Genomic DNA, 12,562 nt, shown 5'->3' with positions numbered 1-12,562 from the left:
GCGTGGTAATTAAAGGTGCATGCATGCCTTACGTCATGCATGGGGGGCTCAGGGCCAGCTAATCCCGTCGAGCGGTTTGCTCCGTCTGGTTTACCCTGCCATGCATTCACTACTCCACTAGTTCTAACAGTATGATTGCTCGTAGTGTAATTTAGAATTAGTTTTTTAAAAAACTTCTGATTTATTCATCTTCGATAACGGCGGTACAACGAACACCGGAATTAATAAAATTCACATCCAGATCGATGGACCACCTAGCGGCGACTACAAGCACTGAAGCGAGCCGAAGACGCGTCGCCGTCATTGCCCCTCCTTCGCTAGAGCTGGCCAAAACTTGTTGTAGTTGACAGTCGGGAAGTCATTGGCCGTCGATGAAGAGTGGCGTAGATCGGAAGGATCCAACTTGAAGAAACACAAGCGTAGATGAACTACAACCAGATCCGAACAAAATTCACCAAGGACAGATCCGCTTAATACACACCTCCACACGCCCATCGACGATACTAGACATACCATCGTGACGGGGGCTAGGTGGAAAGAATCTTATTCCACCTTCAGGGAGCCACCGACGTCTCGTCTTCCTGAGCAGAATACAAACCCTAACAAAAATCGAAGGAACATCTAAAAACAGAGCCCTTCCCCAGCAAGGCCCGTGATCCACGACGCAGCACATGGCCCTAAGGCCATGGAGACGAGGCGGACCGGCGGCGGCGCCGGCGGGAGGCAGTGGAACCCTGAGCTTTTCTTTGGACAGGAGGACGCGTAAAGTTGATGCTAGAGCATCTCCAATATAATGAAAAATTGCGGCCGTGCCAAAAAGATTACCGTTTAGAACATTTTGACCCAAGAAACAAGCTCCAGCAAATTTTCAGCTCCAAGTGTTGCATATTTGCAGCACCACCAACAGCATCCGCCCGAAAACAAAGCGGTTGTGGCGGGAACCCAACCGTCGGTGTGAACTTTCACTGCTGCCCCACCGCCTCACCCTACCTCCGCGTTGGCCGATTTCGATCATTTGTCGACAACGCCACCACCCCGACCCTCGGCGGCCTCCATCGCGACCGACCTGGCCTCATTGAGCTTGCAAAGTAGCCACCCCATCTCGCGGATATCCCTGAGCTCCCGTTGTCGTCCCCCGCGCGAGCTCCTGCCACCGTTCATGTACTTCCGCGTCGTTGGATTCCACCATCCCCACCGAGCTCCTCCCTACTGCCGGATTCGTCTCTTGACGTGAAGAAAGAAGAAGAGTAAAGTTATATAATAATTGTACATATTGAAAAAAGAAATGAAGGTGAGGACACAATCAGACGGGCGGATGGTCTCTCCGGCCTCAGCCTAGGTCATGCATTTTGATAGACCGGTATGTCATGTCGATGATTTATTGATCTGTATCTCCAAATCCTTCCTCGGAGCCAATCATTTACGTGGCTTGCCATTAGATGTTGTTAACATGGTGTCCGTGAGGGGTTTTGCTTGCAAACCCCTTTTCACCTCTGCTTGCAAGATCCTAAGACTGCCAAACACATCATTCTAGAGTCTAGATTGCCCTTTTATGCGCCAAGGTTGTGTGGTCAAAGGGTTACTTCAAAGCTTGGACAACCTTTCAATGTCATACCTCTAAATCATTATATACCAGTGGGGAACTATTGGCAACTAGAGGGCCTAAACAAGAAGGAGAGGTCCAGCTAGAAGGTTGCATGCATATATGCTCACGGCTTGGACGTCATGGAAACAACTGAATAACATGGCCTCAATCAAAATTTCTCCTCGCATGACGATGTTGACACTAAATATTGATGATGCAAGGTGCTGAAAGTTGCCTCGATTGACAAAATGCACTTGAAGATCTCTTCAAGCCACCTGATTACCAAGGCTTCCGCTTCTTTAGTGGTTTGTTGTCTACGTTTGTTTCCTGGTTTTGCTTGGTTCTAAAACATACTTCCTTTTAATTTTAATTTTAATTTTTTTGTCTGTAGGTAAGCTATATGTTAGTCAAGCTCATGCTTGGGTGATGCATCACTTGGCCCTTGAACCTCACCTCGGGGTATTTTCTCCACCCCTTCTTACCTTGAAAAGCAGGGTCACGTTATGAGGATTGTTTTCTATATATAAGAAATTGTTGGGTATCTCTTCCCCGTTTTTTCCTGCTAGGGTCAGAAATCTTATATTTCCCATATCCATATAACATTAATTGAGTCCTTGGGGTTCCAAAATATGCTTCTTTTACTAGTCTCTTCGGAAACTAAAAACCTTGAACCAAGAAGAATTGCACCCATTTTGATAGCGACATAAAATGAAGGATCATTGTGTTTCATCTTGTGTGGATCAGGTCACACGATGTAACGTGTCTTTAGAAGATACACAATCCTCCTTGAAATGGATCTAGATTGTGTATGTGCCAAAAACATGAATTAACCCGAAATATTGGCACTACAATCTGTACCACGATCCGGGGCAAAACTATCGTTTCGAGTTAGGCGTAAACGCTTTCTCACCCAACCATTCTCAAGCAAGATCACCTAAGAGAAAAACACTGGTGCAGTCAATGGAGCAGAGGAGAAGGTGATAGAGATGAGATTAGCATGCTAGTAGCTATTTTCATTGATAAGGGAAGAGTATAGTTACATAACAATTGTACAAGAAAAAAATGAAGGTGAGGTCACAATTAGACAGGCATTGATGGTGTGTACTCCCGGGCCACGACCTATGTTATGCAGTTTGATGGATCGATACATTCTGACGATGACTCGCTGATCTGGAGCTCCAAATCCACCAATAGAGCCAATAATTTATGTGTCTTGCCATTGGATGTCGTCGACGTGCTATCCATGAGGGGTTGCCTGCAACCCATTTATCCCCTCTGCTTATAGACTGCCCAACACATGCATTGCGCAGACTGCCCTTTCCGCGTGCCAAGGTTGTGGGTGATCAAAGGGTACTTCAAAGATTGGACAACCTTTCAATGTCATACCTCTAAAGATTAATCTGCCACCGAAGGACAATTGGTGTATGTAACTAAAGGTCCTAAACAACAAGAAGAACTCCAACTGGAAGCCCGCATATATGCTCGCGGGTTGGATGACATGGAAAGAACAAAATTATAGTCTTGAACCAAAACCGCTCCTCTTATAACCATGTTTTCACATGCATTGTTGATGAGGCAAGGTGCTGGCATCCGGCTAGACGAAATGCACTTGAAGACCTCTTCAAGCCACCCGTTCACCTAGCTTTCATATTCTACAATGGCTACATGCGTGCCTTTGATTCCGATACACATTTTAGCAGGGACATCAAATGAAGATTATTGTGTACACATCATGTTGCCGATCTAGTCTCCTAGCGTAACCCACCTTTAGAAGATACACAATCTTCCTTGAACTGGATTTAGCTTGTGTATGGGCCATCTACATAGATTAACTTCAAATAGGCACTACGATATTTCATCTAGCCACATTATGCGCCCCATTAGACGGGACAAAAACAATTGTTCTGAGGTAGGCTTAGCCGCTCTCTCACCTCGCCTTTCTCAAGCTAGAGCACCTATAATGGTGCGGGCAGTGGATCGGAGGGATAAGGTGATGGAGATGAGATTAGCATGCGATAAAGTGACGTAGTGTAGCTGGGGTTGTAGGGTTTAAGGATGCGTTTGCCATTTCCACTGACCCCCTTTGCCCTTCCTTTCTTCTTCTTCTTCTTCATTTTAGTGTTTTTTATTTGTCTTTGCCTATGACTGCGCTTAATTTTTAAACAACCGACTATAAAATAAGCAAAACACACCGTGGTTCATCAACTGCAAAATGCGTCTAAGGAGGCATCATGCTAAAAGCCTCAAAGGACCAACGCACCAGAACAACAATCGGCCGATGAAGAGAAGGGTAGATTGGAAGGATCCAACTTGTAGACACATGAACACGGACGAACGAAAACAAACACCGACCGAATCCCATGAGACCTGCCGGAGGCACACATTCACATGCCCTCTGATGACGTGAGGTGCAGCGCCAGGATGGGGGCTAGGCGTGGAGAAACTTATTCCATCTTCAAGAAGTTGTCGCACGCTCGTTTTTCTGAGCAAGACACAAACCCTAAAAAGATTCGGAAAAACACCTAAAAATGAAGCATGAGCCCTGCCGCCGGGAAGGGGGTGAGATCCACCACACCTCCTGTGTCTCCATGGCCCTAAAGCCATATGAGACGAGGTAGATCAGCAGCTGCGCGTGGAGGAGGCGAGGAACCCTAAATGCCTGAGGGTCTTCCTTCTATTTCCGCAGATTGTGCTGATATCTCACCATTCCTCTACTGTGATACCTTATATTATTAAAGAAAATATTTTTGTGTTTTTTTGTATTTTTTTATCGTAGGCACACATAATGTATATACATGTTCTCTTGCTTTGGAGGTTTAGAAGCACAACCATGCATTGGAAATGTTGTTAAATTTACTCCTCGCAAACAAGAATATTACTGATAAATTTACAAAGAATTGCAACGGCGAAGATAAAAACGTTTGAGCACTTGTTGTCAGCCGATGGCCAAAGTAGAAACAGGTTTCATCTGATGCATGCGGCTGGCCTGATCCTGGCCGGTCCCCCAAGCTGGCGGGGACGTACGTAGGACAGAATCGTCGCGCGGGCCCACCCAATCATTCTTAGTTATTACGGCACGTCCACATCGCAGCTCTGCACGTGAAACCCCTCCTAATTAAACCAACCAAATCCCAGCTTTCTTGCCAAGCAAGCACCCCAGCAGTCGAGGGGAGCTGTGTGGCGTGGAGCGTGGCGTATGTCCAGGAGAGATGCCCGAGTTTTACCTCCGAGACACTGCCCACCGGGGCCCGCACCGCCCGGAAGAGAGAGAGAGTGAGGGAATATGCCGCGGAGCCCCTGCCCAGTCCCACCATCCTCCCCCTTCCTTCTTCCACATCGACGCCATCGGCGCACCAGGTGCCGTCGCCGACGGTTCGGCCTCTCGGAGAGCGGCCGCCTGACGCGGGGCGACCGCGTCCGCGTCGATGGCCGACGGAGGAGCGACATCGAGCGCCGTCGCTGGAGGCCGCTTCGAGGGGCGGCCGGCGAGCGCCGCGGGCGGGGCGTGGGCCCTGCTCTCGACGGCGCACTCGGCGCTGGGTCATCGGCCAGTTCAGCTACCCGGATCAGGAGGACGCGCTGCTGTGCCAGCGCCTCGTCCGCCGCACCGGCCGGCGCCGCGGGCCGGCTCGTTCCCCGCCAACGCCGTCGAACGGCGCGCCTCGTGCCGCGGCCTTCTTCCGCGCGGCCGCAGGTTCGGCCTCGCGGCGATTGGCGGGCGGCGTCGACTGCATTCGGCCGCATCGACGCGGGGCGACGGGGAGCGCGTCGGTGGCCGGCGGTGGCGCGGTGTGCAGAGCGACGGCGAGCGCCGCCGCTCGAGGTTGCTTCGAGGGCGCAGCGGCATGGACCGGCCGCGAGCGCGGCGTACGGGGCGTGGCCCCTCCTCTCCGTACCCAGGGCCTTGTGCCTGGCACGGAGGCTGCCGAAGACGGTGTCGGCGGAGATGGGCGCGCTGCCGCGCCAGCGCTTCGGCCGCGTCGGCTCGTTCGACGTCGAAGCTCCCGATGTCCCGGTATGTACCGTCACCAGCTCTCCCCATCCGCTCCCAGCAGCCACCGTGAATTAAATTGGCTTCAGTTTCGTTGCGGGCTTGGTGTTTGGGATATTGCCTAGGCGAGATCTGGTTTCTCTGCAATGTTGACATTGCCCTGCCCTGGGGATGAATTAGGCACTTCTTTGTTCACTGCACCCTGAGTAGGTGTTGCAGGTAAATCCCCAAATCGGATACTTCCAGGAGGAGTGTGTTCCTCATATGTTCTTGGCTCAGTAACTATTGCAGAGATGAGCTTATCCAGGTGGCTAGCTTGCATGTTTGTGAAGTAACCTTGCATGACCATGAAGTTGGTGTTAGCTTGCTTGGAGAAATCCGAGAATTCCTTACGGTCTTCTTCTCTTTGTCGCTGCAGAGTTTTGACATCCAGCTTCAGAGACTCCATCTCCACCAAGTGTCCGAGTGCCTCGTGTCCTCGGATGTTTCATCAGTTACAGGGCCTGACAGTGGGTTGCTGAGGTTCGTTAGGTTGGTTTGGGCGGTGATGTAATGATAGTCTCAAACGGGCTTGCCTGTACCGTGCAGGTTCTATTGGGTTGTTCACGTCTGTGAGACGCCTGTGCTATGCAAAATTTTAGTTAACCTTCGGTAGATTTGATGTTGCCATGTGTAGTATCAGTGTTGGTACTTTGTGGTTTGCAAGCTAGTCTTTGCTCTTAATTTTGTGAATGCCTAATTAGGGTGCATTTCTGATAAACAAGAAAAGATAGCTTTGCGTTGACTTGCTTCCACATTTGTGTTCTTGCTAGGGACTGTTTAAAATGCTGGGATCAGTTTTGGAGACTGACCTACATTTTAGTACTGCTGGTGCATTTCCTTTTAGTCTTAGATCATAAACTACTCTTGCGAACATAAATAGATGATCTCAAATTACCATAGTACTGTGGAAATGGTTTAATGCTACTTCTGGCGTTCTTACTTCAGCATCTGTATGCCCATGCAATGATTTGCTTTGAGCCTAGTTCTTATTCTCCTATCATTAAGGTTGACCAAGATTGTTAAAATGTTTGCGGAAAATTGTGTGCATAACATGCCCGAAACTTTTCCTTTTATCGAGTCTGTATCTTTGTTACTTACTGCAGTTGTTTCACACATAAAAGAAAGTCAATAACAATTTGCTCTGTTCTGATTATGTTCAGGACATTGGAGGATGTGATATCCAAAAACAAGAAATTCAGGAGGCAGTTGAGCTACCATTGACACACCATGAGTTGTACTGCTCTATGGTCCTTCAGGCACTGGCAAGACCATGCTTGCTAAAGCGGTGGCACATCACACTACTGCTGCTGGTTCAGAGTTTGTGCAGACGTACTTGAGTGAGGTAAGACGCGGATAGTTGTAACATGCATTTGTTAACCTTGTTTCTGCGTTCAGTATTTCTGTTGTCCTTTTGTTCTTACAAAAATATAGCATGTGTTAAGCTTTGATCATGTAACCAATGCCTATTTTGTTAGGTGTCGACTAGGTTTCCTTGTTTATGCTCGAGACTCCCAGTGTAAAAAAGTTGGACTTGTTTGAACTGCAGTGTTCTGGGAGATCTGTTAACACAAGGTTAAGACTTAAGGCTATACCTAAGCAGTGCGTTAACATCTGATACGATCTTTTTGTTTGTGTTCTGTATACATCTTACATGCAAAAAACATTTAGTTACTGTATGCATTACCAAAGCAAGTAAACTGTTCTTAATATAGCCTATGATGCTGTCAGTAATATTGCGTATGCTTCTTAATGTTTCTGGTAGTGGTTTATATATTCTTCTTAGGGTTTATCACAAAAAATTGCTATGTGAAGCTTTTCTTAGGTTGCTACTTATCACTTCTTTTGTTGATGCATTGTATCATAATACTATCATTTATGTGATGTATTCCGCGTAGCTGAAGAGAATGCCCCGGCTATAATATTCGTCGATGAGATTGACGCTATAGCTAGTGCTCGGTTCGATGCTCATACTGGGGCTGACGAGAAGTTCAGCGTATTCTGATGGAGCTACTCAATCAGGTAAAAGTTTCTAGTTATAATTGGTTTGCTGGAACTCGAGTTGTTTGCCACTTTAATCCTTGAAATCAAGCATTTGGAACATGCATATAGATGTAAATGGAAAACAAGACACTGACTTAGATTGTAAACCTCAGTTGTTTAGTTCCAATTTTTACAAAATGTATACATGCTCTTAGAATTAGTATCTGTGGTTTTTTAAAGGATAGGAAGTAACTTCCTGAAAAGGCTACTGTTAAGACTACTACATGCAACTTTCTCATGCCTTTAGCTCTATTTATTGCCTGCTGCTGCTACAACTGAAATAGAGAGATTGCTCTGTTGTTATTCATTTGGCCCGAATTTGGATTACAAAGCTATTAATGCTGGAAAGAGTGCCAGAGGGTGCATTGAGGAGTGGTAGCCTAATTAGAGGTACTGCTGATGAGTGAGTGAGGGCAATGCATTTTTCCTCTTGTAATATACACTCTGATTTTAATTCCATTTGCTGAAGTATACTCTGATTGTTTTATGGGGAAATGATGATGGAGAAGGGATATCACTGTATATTAATGCCATACCAATGGAAATAGATTAGAGAATAGTACTTTTCCTTGAGCTTTACGTTTAATAATGATTGTTCTGTATATTTGGCCGGAGGAATGTTTGCTTTATACTCTATAAAATGCAGAAATGCAAAGGCTAGTCCGCTCCCTAACTAATTGCTCTCTGACAACCGTATATCAGGTTTCCAACTCAAGGTACCATTGGTCGAACTCAAGATGTCGTTGTGGATCAAGGACCACCTTGAGACTTCATCTACGCTGAAGAAGCTACTTTTGATGCTTGTTCTCTATGGTACTTCTATGGTGATAGTGGATGGTATTGTCACACCAGCAATGTCAGGTTCATATATTTCTGTTGCATTGTTCGTCGTATTTCTCTTCACCCAGTCTTATGATCTTACATATTTGCTTTCAGCAGTACCATTGTGTTACCAGTTTTCGTCTTCTCACAGTATTACTTGCATTTTTTTTCCTGTCGGTAAAATCTGCAGTGATAACTGCTGTCAATGGCTTGAAGGTTGGAATATCTAGTCTTAATGAAGGTGACCTTGAATATGTTGGTTGATATTAACCGGTTAAATAGAAAAATGTGTTACTGCATAGAAGTGCAGGATAGTCACCTTCTATTTTGATTTATTTTTTCCGCGTTTCTAATTGTTCTCGAGTCTGTAAAGGTTTGGAACATTCAAAGTCGGGCTTGCTGTTGGACGTGCCTTGTTCATATGGTTTTGCTGCCTTTCTGGGATAGGAGTTTATAATATATGATACAGAAGTATTACGCGCATTGGGTCCTATATATATCTACTACCCTTTTGAATGAAACCCAACTCAAGCTTGGATGTCTCCCTGCGGCTGCCTTTTATGTTCAACATGTATGCTTTTTGACCATATTCTTAATGTTAGTTGTGATTAAACTTCTTTGAAGTTCTCTAAGAATGTGTTTGCTTCAGGTGCATAGTTTTTGCTTGACTTAAATATAAAATTAGTTACTGTCTGTCAAGTCCTTTCGTTTTTCTTCTATAGGAACTCTGAAACTCATAAATATGTTGAGTACATTTGTGGTGTTACTAAACATAACTAGACCACTTGTTCTTACTAGTAACTGCGCCTCATGCAATGCACGTCATGACCAAATTCAACATCTTGCATCAGATTGTGGAACCTCTGTCTTAAATGCCATGTGCCTCTGGATTTGATATTATGGAAAAGAGAAAACTAATTTCGAGATATAAGACACTCACGCTAAAACTACTATTTCGAGATATGTGCCACTCATGCTTCTATCTTACTATGACACTAAAACTATTTGCATCGTCACCAACATGAGGCATTTCTGAAACTCAGGTCCTCACAGAGATCCTAGAAAGATTCAAATGGTTTCCCCCCTCTTATATTTAGAGTCAGCATCCAGTATATTCACAGGCCACTTAGTTAATAGTTAAAGCTACTTCAACTTAAGATTAGAGGTCAAACATCAGGGCAAATAGATTAGAGAATAGTACTTTTCCTTGAGCTTTATGTTTAGTAATGATTGTTCTGTATATTTGGCAGGAGGAATATTTGCTTTATACTCTCTAATACTATGCAGGAATGCAAAGGCTAGCCTGCTCCCTAATTAACTGCTCTCTGAGATGCAGACTAAGGCATAGCCTAGTGGTGGGAAGGGGCTGCTGATGCCTTCCCACCCAAACAGGTTCAAGGCACGGTACTTGCAATTTGGGTTTGTTGCACCAATTATGCTGTAGGGGGTTCCCTTACAGTCTTTCTGTCAAAAAAAAAAAACTGCTCTCTGAGACCCGTATATCAGGTTTCCAGCTCAAGGTACCGTTGGTAGAACTCAAGAGGTCTTTGTGGATCAAAGAGCACCTTGAGACTTCATCTATGCTGAAGAAGCTACTTTTGATGCTTGTTCTTTTTTGTACTTCTGTGGTGATAGCGGATGGTGCTGTTACACCAGCAATGTCAGTTTCATATACTTCTGATGCATTGCATATTTGCTTTCAGCAGTAGTATTGTGTTACCAGTTTTCATCTTATCACAGTATTAATTCCATTTTTTTTCTGTAGTTTAAGTCTGCTGTAGATGGCTTGAAGGCTGGAATATCTAGTGTTAATGAAGATGACCTTGATAAAAAGATGTGTTACTGGCTTAATGCTTAGAAGTGCAGGATGCTCACCTTCTATTTTGATCTTTTTTGTCAGGTGAAGTGGTCATGACGTTGCATTTCTCGTTGTTCTAATCAGTCTGCAAAGGTTTGGAACACGTAAAGTTGGCTTGCTGTCTTTTTGGGACAGGAAGGGGCTGCCTTTTATGTGAAACATGTTTTTTTTTTACCTGTTGATGTGTTAGTTGTGATGAAACTTATTTGAAGTTCTCTAAAAATGTATTTGCTTCAGGTGCATATTTTTGTTTGAGTGACATAAAATTTGTTACCGTCTGTCATGTGTCCTTCTGTTTTTTCTCCTATAGGATTCCAAAACTCACAAATATGCTGAGCGCATTTGTGGTTTTAGTAAACATAATTAGACTTTTTGTTCTTACCAGTAACTGTGCCACGTGGAATGCGCTTGATGACCAAATTGGACACACCGCAAGCACAAGAATTTGAAGGCATCCTCTCTGCTGAGTTCATATTGTGGAACCTCTGTTGTTAACATTAAATGTCATGTACATCTGTATTTGACATCATGGAAAAGAGAACTAATTCCTTTCATTGCTAACAAATTTAACTCATTATTGCTAAAATTATTATTTCGAGATATAAGCCAAACACGCTTCTGTTTTACTAAGATACAAAACGATTTGCATCAGTCAACAATATGACGCATTTCTGAAACCTCAGGTCCTCGCAGAGATGCTAGAAAGATTGAAATGGTTTCCCCCCTGTTATATTTTGAGTCAGCATCCAGTATATTCACAGGCCACTTAGTTAATAGTTAAAGCTACTTCAACTTAAGGTGAGAGGTCAAACATCAGGGCAAGCAAATGACGCTCTAGTGATTTTGGATTTACTATCCATTTAATAATCAGTACTATGGGTTCTGCGTTAGTAAAGTATGTAAAGAGAGGGTAATCTTGAATCCAAATTAATGGCAAATTCTGTAAGAGGATATTACTGGAAATAATCATCACCTAGAAAAATGTAAGAATCCTCTCTAATGTTGTGTTGCATAGACCCTACAAATAGTGTGGACTTTATGGACACTCTCATCACCCAGTGTACGATATGAACGATATTAGCCTTTGCAATACATAATATATGTGATTCTACATTTACTTACCTTAGGTTGGAAGTAAGTATATCTTAAGCATTGAGTAAAGTTTGTAGCGTAGATATTTACAAGATTGGTTTTTCTGCAGAGGATCCGAGGCAATGTTTGCTGATTTGCTACTCTGTTAGATCAGTTCAACTAGTCTATCAGTTCAGTTTGTCTTTTGCACTGCTGAGGGCTCCATGTTGCACTTCCAACACCTAGTTGAGAACTTACTATTGCTCATATGGTGCAGCTTACCTTTGCATGTCTTGTCCTTCCATGCCTTCTACTGGGTTACCCAGGGCAAACTGCAGTTTTTGTGGAGAACTTGACTGAAAATGAGAAGACCTTCTGTCTATCCCGAGTAAGACAAACTAGTTTGTTTACGCGCCTATTTCAAATCTGATATGTTTATTGCCATGCACTTTTTTCACACATTATGAAATAATTTTTAATATTATAGTGAAACTAAGCTTCTTTTTACTATCTTTATCCATTTATGCTACAAACTTATAACACTTTACTCCATTTATGCTGATTTTACAGTGTTTCTCAGGATATACGGTGTTGAAATTGCTAGCATTGGATCTGTTTAGTATGTGCCTATCATGTAAATTGAATTTGGTTGTTGAGAATGGTTGTCTGGTCAATATTACTTCGTGCTAAGTTGCCTTCTCTATCCTGATGGACTTGCATGGTAGTGTTAATCTCCTTACAACACTGCCGATCCCACTATTTGACTTGGATCTGCAAACATACAGAATATTTATAACATACTCCCTCCGTCCCAAAATAAGTGTCTACTTTGTACTAGCTCTAGTACAAATTTGTACTAAGCTCAAGACACTTATTTTGGGACGGAGGGAGTATGTTATTTTGAATAAAGAGCAATGTCCTAAGTCATTCATGCGCTGATTTGTTATATATAATTCCTTTCTTTCATTTGAATTGTCACCACTACCGCCACATAATCTTTCTAATGCCCAGTATTTACTACAGGCATAGCCGAACTTGGGGTCATGATGATCACTACCATATTGGTGACCATCATAGTGCTTCTGATATGTGGCAGGTCAACATCATTGTCGATCTATGCTTTCTCATCATCCTCCTATGCCTGCAGCTATTT

At 43.9% G+C, this 12,562-nt stretch overlaps 1 protein-coding gene across 12 annotated transcripts; it reads left to right on the top strand.

Moving 5' to 3' along the window:
• The first annotated feature begins 4,788 nt into the window (after window positions 1-4,788).
• On the top strand, window positions 4,789-12,562 carry LOC123187337 (uncharacterized). Of its 12 annotated transcripts, none has more exons than XM_044599193.1 (6): window positions 4,789-5,600; window positions 6,779-6,960; window positions 7,514-7,637; window positions 8,361-10,380; window positions 11,687-11,797; window positions 12,433-12,562. In XM_044599193.1, the coding sequence occupies exons 1-2, from the start codon at window positions 4,869-4,871 to the stop codon at window positions 6,953-6,955; spliced, it is 909 nt and encodes a 302-aa protein (XP_044455128.1). In that variant the 5' UTR covers window positions 4,789-4,868; the 3' UTR covers window positions 6,956-6,960; window positions 7,514-7,637; window positions 8,361-10,380; window positions 11,687-11,797; window positions 12,433-12,562. The 12 variants fall into 12 exon arrangements, 11 of the variants coding, with proteins under 11 accessions (XP_044455128.1, XP_044455126.1, XP_044455129.1 ...); XM_044599191.1 differs by having other exon boundaries at window positions 11,540-11,797; XM_044599194.1 differs by lacking the exon at window positions 12,433-12,562 and adding an exon at window positions 11,980-12,238.

Source organism: Triticum aestivum, chromosome 2A (genome assembly GCF_018294505.1).
Source record: "Triticum aestivum cultivar Chinese Spring chromosome 2A, IWGSC CS RefSeq v2.1, whole genome shotgun sequence".
Classification (NCBI taxonomy): Eukaryota; Viridiplantae; Streptophyta; class Magnoliopsida; order Poales; family Poaceae; genus Triticum; species Triticum aestivum.
Note: the sequence above shows the minus strand (reverse complement) of the source record. Positions and strands in the feature narration are given on the sequence as shown.